General features: G+C 32.1%; 1 protein-coding gene across 5 annotated transcripts in view; it reads left to right on the top strand.

The window, feature by feature from the left end:
* Window positions 1-12095, top strand: part of LOC126978734 (cold shock domain-containing protein E1) — a 31453-nt gene extending 19358 nt beyond the window's left edge. For all 5 annotated transcript variants that reach the window (XM_050827775.1, XM_050827778.1, XM_050827776.1 and 2 more), the window contains 4 exons: window positions 308-484; window positions 1502-1673; window positions 3536-3693; window positions 8620-12095. In XM_050827775.1, coding sequence (XP_050683732.1) covers window positions 308-484; window positions 1502-1673; window positions 3536-3693; window positions 8620-8636 — 524 coding nt within the window. In that variant the 3' untranslated portion in view covers window positions 8637-12095. The remainder of the gene's footprint in view (window positions 1-307; window positions 485-1501; window positions 1674-3535; window positions 3694-8619) is intronic.
* Window positions 12096-12159: the final 64 nt, after the last annotated feature.

Genomic DNA, 12159 nt, shown 5'->3' with positions numbered 1-12159 from the left:
TTTTAACAATAAATGAAACATCAATCATCTTCAAAACATTCAAAGAGGCAAAACTGAGTCTATTAAATATCAGACCTTAATAAATAACGGTTTTTATGTTTACAAATAGCTAATTGCATTTATATCTTATTTATTTCAGATATATCTATAATAATATATTCATTTTAACGATAAACTAAAACATAAATATCAATAGTTGCCAACTATTACTATTGGTAGGTGGCGTATTGCGCTCATATATACATGTAACCCTACTTGTACTATTACTTTCTATTTTGAATCAAATTTTTTTAATTCGTTTTTTAAGGTCTGATTCAGGTGGAAGGCGGGGGCGCATATGAGTTTGGAATAATGAGCCTCTCAAGTAAGCGAGAAATTCTTCAAATTGGCGACCCTGTGAACTTCCAGGCCGATACAGAGGGAAGGGCTACGAATATCGTACCTGTGAGGAAGAAACGGCGTGCAATCGTGGATGCTATCAAAGGTATCTGCTGCTATATTATTATGATTTTATGCCTATCATGTCAGAGGAAGTATTGTATATAAGTATTTATCATAGGGATTGACAATAACATAACATATTGTCAAAAACACTTGGTAAACGTCATGAAACTGCATCTATTCGTAAAGGGGCTTTGGCATGAGAAGAAGAACTGATATCATTTAATTTTAATCACATTTTAATCCTAAATAATATAATCTGCTGAACTATAGTAAGCCTTAAGTCGTAAGCATATATCTATATATCTGGTGATTTATTGCAAGATTGATAACCAACAACATTTAAGGACTAAGACCTTAACTCTAGCTTATTTAATAAATTAAGATCATAGAAATAACATATTTGTTGAGGACCGTAATCAGAAGTCGTTACTATTACAAAAAGATTGATACAACTTGATCACTTCAAATAAATGTGTACTACATATTCTCATACAGTGTAGGTCCTCAATACTTACGTATCGTTTTGTAACAGAATATGGGTGATGGTGGTCACATACTATCAAGCAACCCGTACAAATTATTGGCATTTTTTTTAGAACTGAGTAAATATTTTTATAGAATCAAAATTTTTAAGTAATTTATAGATATATTCAAATCAAATGAAAATCTCTTTATTCATGTAGGTCAAGCAAATGACACATGAATGAAGGAATGAATTTCATAAGTTTTCTGTTCATATTTACCGGCACTTCGGAAATGGTTGAGCTTTAATGAGAAGAAGAAATGGCACGAAACTCTTTGCCACAGTTTTCAAACAACATTTACACTTTCATCTTTTTAAAAATCATTTAAATTACAATATCTTATGTAAAGTGATGCAGCAAAAATACTCAAACGTCAAATTTTTAATGCCACATCAACTAAGTCAAAAAAAGTAAATGTAAATTAATTACGTAAAAACAAGAGTTATTGAGTACAGTAGATGCATCAAACTACACACACCGCAAATAAATAACGGTACATACATATATATTATAAAAACTTTTTATAATTGCAGTTGGATTTGGTTTCCTCACGGTCGAGGGCGAGGATAATCGACGCCTATTCTTCCACATGTCCGAAGTGAGAGGCAATGCATCTGAGTTACAAGCCGGTGATGCTGTCGAGTTTGTGATGCTGACCAATCCTAGGAATGGCAAGTCCTCGGCATGTAACGTTGTAAAAGTCGCGTGAGTAAATTTTTATGACAACTCAAATGTGTAAATAGCATAACACTTTTAGAAGGATTAAAACGCGAGTAATTGTAACTGTGTTTTTATATTACAATTTTTGTCTAAAAGTTACATTTTTATTATTATTTTAGCTAGCCCATTGACTGCGGACTGCGGTTGACAAGAGTCGAGATAGTAAATTTGTCATACTGTCATTGTGAATTCATTACGCAAAAACTAATGTTAAAACACAGTTAAGTTAAAGTTACACATGTTTTAATACATTAAAAATTTACTGGCGTTAATAAAAAAAGGTATTATCAATTATGCACCAAATTAAGATTGGCTTTGTTATTGTTATTCATTAACTGTTCATGACTGGATAAATAAAATATAAAAAGTCATCCAATAATTACAAAATTACTTGAGAAAATACACTTACAATATTGTTATGATAACTTAATTGATTCAGTGATGAATTTAGGTTGACGTCAAATCAACTGGTTAAATTGCAATGATGTCCATTGAATCTCAAAAATAATATCAACTGAATCACAAACTGATTATTTCGTTTATTCATTCGTATCATGAGGTAATATTTCAACCTGAACTGGATAGCTTATGTGTCAAAGTGAGCGATTCGAAAAAAGTTCCTACTTCCTTTGAGAAAAGTGAATCGTGTTGTTAATAAACTTTTAAACAGTGAAATCATACAGAAAAAGGAAAATTTAAGGAACAATTAAAGGTGAGATGAGAATATCGGACTTTTTTGTAAAACAAAATACTGAAAATAAATACCAAAAATGAAAATACTAAAGACGAGGCAGTAAAAGGCCTGTTCGCAAGAACGGAATAAAAAAATGTACTCTGTGGTCCTGTCAAATCAATCGTCAATGAGGGTGCGTTCATAACTCGTTATTTTTACGAAAACGCCTAAGCAAATATTTAATTTGTTATTCAAAGAACTATATTTATTTATATTACTATTATTTAATAATTACAAAAAATGGCATAAAGGTCTATAATTTGCCGCTATAAAGCGCAATTTTAAAATGTATTTTTAGTATTTTCTACGCTTTTAAATCCACTAAAATCATATTAGTGAGTGAGACAAACTTATGCAACGACTGTAGAGCATCATCTTCTTTCTCACACCGCGGACCACAGACAAATTTATATCGTTCATTCTTCATAAGCGATCCAAACGCCATTCAGTAAAAGGCACTACATGGTACGAATTTTAGTGATTCAGTTTAGGTAAACTACAATGCATCGGAATCGCATCGCTTATTAAACGTTTATGGTAGGCCCTCTGGTTCCCGATGGAACTGGGAAATGTTCGAACCCTTGATCCCTGACCTAGATTTTTTTATCACATTATATTAAAATTTTAGGAAAGAAGTTGCTTTTACCTAATTCTTTCTAAAAATGTCAGCAATCGATTTCTTTCTTTTTTTTTTAATATTTTTAAACAACATTTTATTTAATCTTCCTTTTATTTTTCTTGAATTTTTTTTTATATTCTTTAAACAAATGTTTATGGAATATTTCTTTAGAAAAAATATTGTATGTTTTATAAATATTAACGGATAATTTGATATATTTGTTTTCAAACTTTGTCCATTGAAGTTTCACTTCTACTGTGTCCCAGCACACATTTAGATTTTTCTTAGTACGACTACAGTTTGTAGTGGCTGCCAAATATATCTCATATTTATCTATATATTACGAGCTGATTTACCAAACAGCTCAACCTTTTTTCACTATCGCTTTTAAACTCGGAAGATTAGGACATAGTTCAATCCGATGCAACGTTAAAGCTCACGGTTATATGTGTGGTTTGTGGTTGTATGAATTATAACTGAAGTGGATATATTTAGGAGCAAGAGTGTTGTAATAAGACCACGACCGGAGCGACTGATAGCGCGACTGCGGACCACGTCGCAAGATGATGCGGCCGGGCCTCGCGTGATTGTTATCCGACCGCCGCGAGGTCCCGACGGAACCCGAGGCTTCCGTACAAGACGCCCTATTACCAGTATGTTTTTATATTTTCTTTTTAACTATAGGATTCTTAAACGTAGATGTTGAGCGCCAGTAATCTATCACATTTATTTATACTTAAAGCTGTGATTGAAGAAGAAGCCAAACAGGTTGTTAACATTTCTCGACTATAACATTAATTTGTTGTGAGCTGTATTCTTAAGATAGTGTAAGACGAGTGGCTTTTAGTCACTTGTCTTGAACTCTAGGGTTTACATAAGTTGTTGAGTCCAGTTATGGTGCTTAGGCTCAACTAAATCTTAAAGTTAATATAAAAAAAATATTATAACATTCAGAAAGTGCCTAATTTAAAGCTCAATTTATGGAAAGTTTTTGACACTCACACAACCACTGTATTTTAATTAAAATTCCCGACCTTCTTGCAACCTTTATAAACTCCAGACATGCATATGCGATACCTGCCACTATCGCCTGGACTTTATCTTTGTTAAGGTGACAATGTAAACATTACACCACACTCTCTATCCATCTCCTACAATTTGGTATTCATACTTTTATCACGGTGATAATACACTATTAGTGCTTGTTCACGTTGAAACGGGCGCCGTGGAAGGGGCAAGTTCGTGTTCACCAAAGAGGATGTAAATATTAGATAATAAGAGGCACGACTGCCTAAGTAAAAATTTAAATTTAGTTCAGTATGAAACGTGCAGTGAGATTTGACATAAGTTTGAAATATTATTATAATATGGCGACGAAGTATAATCCGGCCAAGTTTGAAAAATATTACATGTCAAAAATAAAATTGGTGTGCACGAAATTTATAAAGAAAGAGACCGGTAGGTAAGAGTGATATTTAAAAAAAAACAGAACCTTCCATAGCTTATTTAGAACGTTTCTATTGGAATTGGAGTTCAAGCTTCAGCAACCCTTCTCTATTGAATGACATGATAAAAAAAAATTAAGTTGATATATGGAAACGTGGCTTATTGTAGCGATAAGTTCAAATTAGTTGAACTTACCAGATGTCGCAAGTGAATCGCGCGCCGCTAGTTCGAGCTGAACACACACAAACAATATCCTAGGTTCGTTGCACGGTGTTTGCCCGCTACTTTCGCCGCACCTGCGTTTTGTACGTGACAACTTGCATCTTACTAAGATTATTATATATTATACGTCGAGATACACTGTGACGAAAACGTCGAAAATAATTGAGATTGACAGTAACTTCTATTTTGAGCTTAGAATATTAATTCTACAGAAGTAACGTCGGTAACTTCATTGCAAATAGAAAGGACAAGCGATATACAACTAAGGCTGAGGTAGAACGGAACAAAGCTATTGATCATGAATCTCTATCGCGTAACCCATTTATTTGTTTGGCCCAATGTCAACTTTGGGACAAATAAACAAAGATCTTTCACGCCATCGAGCTTGCAAATAGTATTTTTGGGATTTTATTGTTTTGAAACATGAGTGCATTTCAACTTATAAACGTTAAGGCCATGGTTGGGTGTTGTGATTCTGGTTGCCAAAGCCGTAGTGAATGTAAAAATCCAGGAGTGGGCTTCCACACGTAAGTATTTCTTTTCACCTAACGTTTTCAATATAATTTGTATCAAGCTAGTTATCAAATAAATTTTATATGAAATACTCTTTCCAAAAACTATTGATTTTTCATCCATAGTGACCTATTTTCAGTAAAGGAGACAGTTTTTTTGGGCACACTGGATATGGTGATGTTTATTAATCGTATTATGCTAGTAAAATTGTAAACAATTTATTATTGTCAACAGGCCATATTTTATTTTAAAATCTAACCGGGAGTATGAAATTGTAAAAGGGCCAACACTTGATACATTTCCGGTATCCAGTTCTGGTCACCAAGGCAAATGAATGCGTATAATTAAACAATTCTAACATTCATGTCAGAAAATAAAAATATTACTGCAAACCGTGGCGGTAACAGTGATTTTCGGCTTTTGAAAAGTAACAATTATGAACCTCATTTCAATTATTGTTTTAGAGATTAAACTAATTTAGCAATAAGTACATAGTTTAATATTACCGTGCAATGGAATAAAGTACCATAGACAAATTTTTATGTTGGCAAAACAGAATTCTGTATTTTCTATTTATTTCGAGTGGCGTGAATATTTATTTTGCATTATTGTATTCATTTGGTTTATTTTATAGATTTTAATATCGCATTTACAGCATATTATAGTCCAGAGAGTCGTTGTGTAAATTGTGCAGTACGATTTCATCGTAATGTGCGAAAATATTAATTAGTGTATGAGATACCTCGAGACTTGAACTGGGCCTCCGGAGAGTAAATAAATTGAATTCCGGCAACCTATCCTTTATCCGTTTGGTCAAAATGAATATATTCTACGGGGTAGGATACCAATCAAGGCACACAAGTAGAAAAATTTATCTGCTGGTTGATCCATCGATTTCTAATACTGGAGCTGCTCCTGCCGGATACTGTTGCAATGGTTTGGTGGATAGACATTCTGTTGGTTGCAGTGCACATGGAATGTCTGTTGTGTGGTATTTAGAGCAGGGCATCAAGATGAGATTAGGCCACCTGCATCGTCTCTGAATGAGATTGTAATTATAAAAGATGATTTTGATAATGATAAGTAATAAATATTTATACTGTAATATAAACAACGTGATTTTTCTTTCTATGATAAACTGTGTATAAAACCTTACCTCAATAGTATTTATATGAAATACTTATTTTATTAAGACACGACTTTGAAATTATAATGATGGTTGTTAAGTACTGTTGGCAAGTTTTCTGGTTTAGTGGTTATGGTTAGTGCCCTGACTGCTAAACTGAAGTATTGGGGTGTACACACGCCTGGGACTATTAATATACTTGTGTTATGAATATTTTTGTTCTGTGCATCATCTTAAACCATCTTTTATCAGCTGTATCCTTACTCTTCTTACAGGCTCTGTTTATTTTGATATCACATAGTACTACCCCGACTTAATTATGGCCGTTTCTGTTTTCTCAAGATATTACGTAATAGCTTATTAACATTTCCATATGATTTTTAGATTCACATTTTTGTCGTATTTCTCAGTAGGAGACATTTCCGGTTAGACAATTTCAACCCAATATATATACTGTTGTAATCAAGAGATTATAACGAATAAATCAGTATATGTTTCAATACTATACACCACATTTCGAGGTGGGCCTAATCGCCGAACAAAAAAAACTGTCTCCTTTGTCGTAATAAAAACAAACATTAAATAGTGAAATTGGCTTGGCAAATTGGCAAAAATAACAATAATTGTAACGACGAGTGTTCTAAAAATAATTTTAAGATGAGATTATTAACTTGTAGAAGAAGACGCAATTATTTTATTTACTTTTTGTTGTTTTTAGTGAATCTAAAATACACCAACTAATTTGTCTGAATAATATGTGAAGACCTACTAAACGTGCTGCTCATATGAGATAGCGCTGTTTTAAGGAAACCAATGAAGTCAGGGAGATACGCCAGTCTCAGCAGAGGAAATCTTTCTCTAGGACAATTTCAAAAGAGACTTGCGAAGAGCGCATAAATAGATAGAACGTTGCGTCATGGTGCAATGCAGCAACGATCGTCAGCGCATTGCAATATCATTACAGACAGTGAGAAAAACTCCCACAGATAAGGAGTAAAGTAAGTAAGCTGTTAAGTTGATCATCATATTCGACCACGACAATAACTTGAGCATAAAGATGTTACGGTAGATGACCCAAATATCCGGATAGCATATAAAAGATTCGGCCGAGTATTGTTACGTTGCCCCTAAGAATTGAGGATTTCTGCTACTTTGTGATGGATCCAATCTAAATAGAACTTAATCAAACTACCTTTGAAGTATATCCTTTCCGATAAAAAAGCCAGGCTCTTCTGGTCTAAATTACTACCCATATGAATTAGCCTTCATATGAGGTAGTCCTCATTATAGCTGAGAAGGACAAGTGCAGCATGGTTAAGGAGATGACCGACGAGACGAGACGTCGTTATAGCCCAGATAGTCCTTACAGCGGTCTTGTAGCGAAGAGCCTCAATCAATATAACAAAAGGTTCTCGCTAAGCGGTTGGCTCAAAGATGAAATACTGTGCGGCCCTGCCACCGATAGCTCAGCCCTTGGGCATGACTCCACTGCCGACGGCACTCCAAGTTTATGATATAATATTTTTGTATCTAAATAGATACAATATTATTAAATAATAATATACATAGTTTTTATACGTATTTAATAAACATAGATTTATATAAGAAAATAAATATGACTGTAGTATATTTTAATTGGCTAAGTGATTTTATGAAATTATTTTTGTTATATTATGGACCTATAATAAAGAAATTATTATCATTGCATGCTTTTCATTATTATGTTTAATTCTTTTACATTCCTAATCGTTTGTTGAGTATGTGACATTATGTCATACGATTTCATTCCGTGCGGGGTAATTTTAGGTATAATAATAATATGAAAACACCTAAGACTACTGTCGAAAAACTGTGGCTATCTAAAAGGGGCACCCGGGGACTACTTCTATAGTGTATAAAATTTTGAGCAAAGCACGCAGACTAACACAAAGTGTCATACAAATCGCGATTGTAAGACGTAGCTTGTCACGCACACTAAAGACATACACCTGGTGTGTTTTCATAGGTAGTCTAGCAACAAGGCTCTATCTTAACGTATAAAATTATCTAAAGCATATTATTATGTTGTGTGTTTAATATTTCGTCACCGCGCCCGCGATTCAACGTGAACAAGCACTAGTGTCTCGCGCCAAGTACACGCTTAACATATATGTGTGTGTATAATTACGATTATCTAGTTATTATAAAGTTGTATGTTTTAAAAGGTTTTGAACATAGATATATAAAGATTCTTGTGATATTTTTGTTGATATAATTTTTTTTTGTATTTCAGAACAATTAGCCGAATAAGTCCACTTCAAAGTCAACAATGCCTGTAAATTAAAGCTGTTATTCCGCTACGTAGATGACAAGCACATCCTAATTTTGTTCCAAATTTAAAATTAATTTCGTTTCAACTGGCACTCCTCTAGGAATTAAATTTTGCATAATATTTACTAGGTTGTGTGTAAATAAATATTTTTATTTATTTTAAAATTAAATAAATTGCTTCATTATTTATAATTGATTTTTTGATCAATAAATGGGCCCTATAAACAGTGTTCTAAATAAAATTTGTTTCGCCCTTTTCTCAACTAGTAATTTTTAAATGATTTATGTAATTTGCCGTAGGGGGGAGTTCATAAAGTTTTTGGTTCTAATCTGATTAAATAATGAAGTGTTTATAAATTAATTTTGGTTTTTTAAATAAACTATATTTAGATATGTATACTCAGTGTAATTTATCCTTGAGTATATATACATGGTACATTATTCTTTCTATGAGATTTACTAAATTGGGAGTGCCAATTGTTGTCTAGTTTATGGCCGTCATTGTATTCAATATAGACTGACTGATTATATTTCGTTAGCAGCATTTAGATGTTTTTTTTTGTTATACTTTACTTATTTTAGGCTATAATTCTGTATGTACACAATACGAACAACTACATGATATCAACAAATCTTATATTAGTTGGAAATCGTCGGACATATCAACATTTTTCGAATTGCTTGTTATATAATTTTAGAGGTTCTTTTAAGCATACACGTTGTTCAAAATTCCGGTATGCATCTATGTAATACATCTGAGAGCTGTTTGCAAAGTTCCATTTATTATGATACCAATGTCAGGTGACACATAACATATGAAGTGAATTAATGTTTTATATTACAGATTCTATTTATCAAAATTATATGAAAGATCTCATTGATATTAACGTTATCGCATAACATAATATGCTTGAAGAACTACATTTTTTTTCATATCATCTGTAAATATTATATTATAGTATTATAGGTAGTGTTGTAAAGTGTAAAAAGTTATTTATTTCCCCCTCATTTGTTTGGAATAACATTGGAATGAATTATAAAAATAAAGTTAAATAGCCTTAATGCGTTTATTTTTAAATTGTTTCATACTCAAATTATTGTGTTGTTTATATTACATTTTATATCTTTTATAGATCTCTTTATTTGAATATTAAACTGTGATGTTGTGGTGAATTTCGTGTGCAATAGTGTTGAATGTCCACAGGGCACACCTAGTCTTAGTGTTAAATAACTTCATTTGATATGTGTCTCCCAACGTAAAATAACTATAAGAGCAGACTATGAGAGTCGAACAAACACAAATAAGATTATTGTAATTGGATTAAGACATTTTTATTAACTAATAAAGTACGTACTGGATTTAACCAAAGACTGAAGATCTTATTTATTACAATATTTAAAATACCATAATCGGTATTAGGTATTATTTTAATTAAATATTTCATCAGTAAATTTTTGGCGGCCGCGTTCCCAGCTTCGAGTTTTTGATAGAAACTGCACAGATAATGTTTCAATATAATATTCAGTATACATAGCAATAATTTATATAGTTAGAAGTAATGACAAATATTATCTTAAATTTTTGTATTACATTGTAATCATTCTAGTAGCGTTAATACTTCTCCTTCGTTATAAACTTTTCTCTTTTCAGTATTTACTCTCATTCTCATTTCATTCGCATTCTCATTTATTCAAAACTTTTAAGTACACATAAAAACCCCTATCAAGTTCCCTTTTTTCATTTTGTCCAATATCAGTGAAGCTGTATTATATTAATATACGTTATTGCTATGATTAATGATAATTTGACTGAGGAGTGGAAAGCAATATGTAAAGTGTTCGTTTCATCGTATTCAAATATGTGATAACGATTTCTCTTGTATTAGAGCTATGTAAATGTATTTTTAATGCTCATAAGTGATGCGTGTAATAGGAATATGGTAAGATTTTGAAAGTTTATATATGAAATCCGGGCTTAGGTACTGAACAACATTGCTACCCAATGTTGTGCTAATTGCAATGAGGTTTTCAGTCATCTTTGTCAAGGTAATTTCACCTTAGTGCTCTTCTATAACATTTAGGGTTTCAGTGTTCAATTTGAATGTGAATAAATTAAAACATAGTTGCTTTCTAACTGGTTTAATACCTCTACAACGATTGTGACAGTACTCATAATGCCACTATGTCACCAGATCTTTCTCAAATATTTCTAAAACATTTTATAAATTTTAAAAAGTTTAAAGAAATATTTAATAAAGAATTACACTGTTCAAAAAATGTCTTTAGCACATTTAAAAGACATTAGCTATAGTATCATGTGTAAGTTTAAGATATGACAACTCGCTGGCAACTGACTGTTAACCTGATAGATGTTGTCAAACGAGTATTTATTGCGAAAAACCAACCCGAAATGAATACAAATATCTGTGGGCTATGAAAAATATTACTACATCATGAAAATGTTAACATTTTTATAATACTATTAGTAATATTCCTGTTTCGTCTGTATCTAGCAACGAATTACATTTGTCGATGTTATAACACAATTAGATGTAACGTTCCCTATTTATGAATGTATGCTGTATAGATGTTGTTAACTTATATTAGTTAAGTGGTAAAGGTGATTTTGAGATGCCTAAAGCCTTGATTTGTACGTGTTCACATTTTGAAAGACCAGTGAAATGAATTAAGGACATGAACAGAGGCTAATTTAGTGTCCATTTCACTATGATTGTTAGTTTTTTATGATTGTTACTGTATTTAAAATGAATTTTGTAACGTGTAATGCGCTAAATTGCTTAGAAATACAAATATACTGCACTATGTAGATTTGGTCAATGTGACATATCAATGCTGTACAAACACTTATGTTAAGACTTGACTCGACAAACTTAAAGAAATCAATAGGAATTTTGAACAAACGGTATATGCTATTTGCCTTTTAGCTGCATTTTGTATGATTTGCTTTATTTTTTGTATGTTATTATAATAAGCCTGTGTAACCACTTATAGATTGTAATGAAATGGATAAATAATAATATTCGATGTTGTAGTGTATTTCGCCCCGGACAGTCTCGGGTTTAGGTATTACTATGTACTAGTCGTAACATGTACCCCCACGATGATCCAACTCGAACATAATAATATATTTAAGATTAATCCCTTCTGAGTATAGTCAAGTGTGTTATTACTTTCAACAGAGCTTTGTAAACAAACCCCCTACATCCCCCCTAAAACTCTTTTCCACTATAATCTGGAATAGAACATAGAACAGAAAGCCAAAACAGATTATATTCACGATGTTTGGAATATTTCTGGCGAATTTGTTCGTCTTTGATGTTCTTATTCAGTGCCTAAAAGAACCTCTGATTTATTTGTAACATACCAAATGATGATGTGAACCCAACAGAGCATTCAAAATTATAAATTTTCAAAATATGAGATGAGTTTATTTTTTATTTAGTTGAAAAATTTTTGCCAAAATATGTCTTTAAATTGTAGT

This window comes from Leptidea sinapis, chromosome Z (assembly GCF_905404315.1).
Source record: "Leptidea sinapis chromosome Z, ilLepSina1.1, whole genome shotgun sequence".
Classification (NCBI taxonomy): Eukaryota; Metazoa; Arthropoda; class Insecta; order Lepidoptera; family Pieridae; genus Leptidea; species Leptidea sinapis.
Note: the sequence above shows the minus strand (reverse complement) of the source record. Positions and strands in the feature narration are given on the sequence as shown.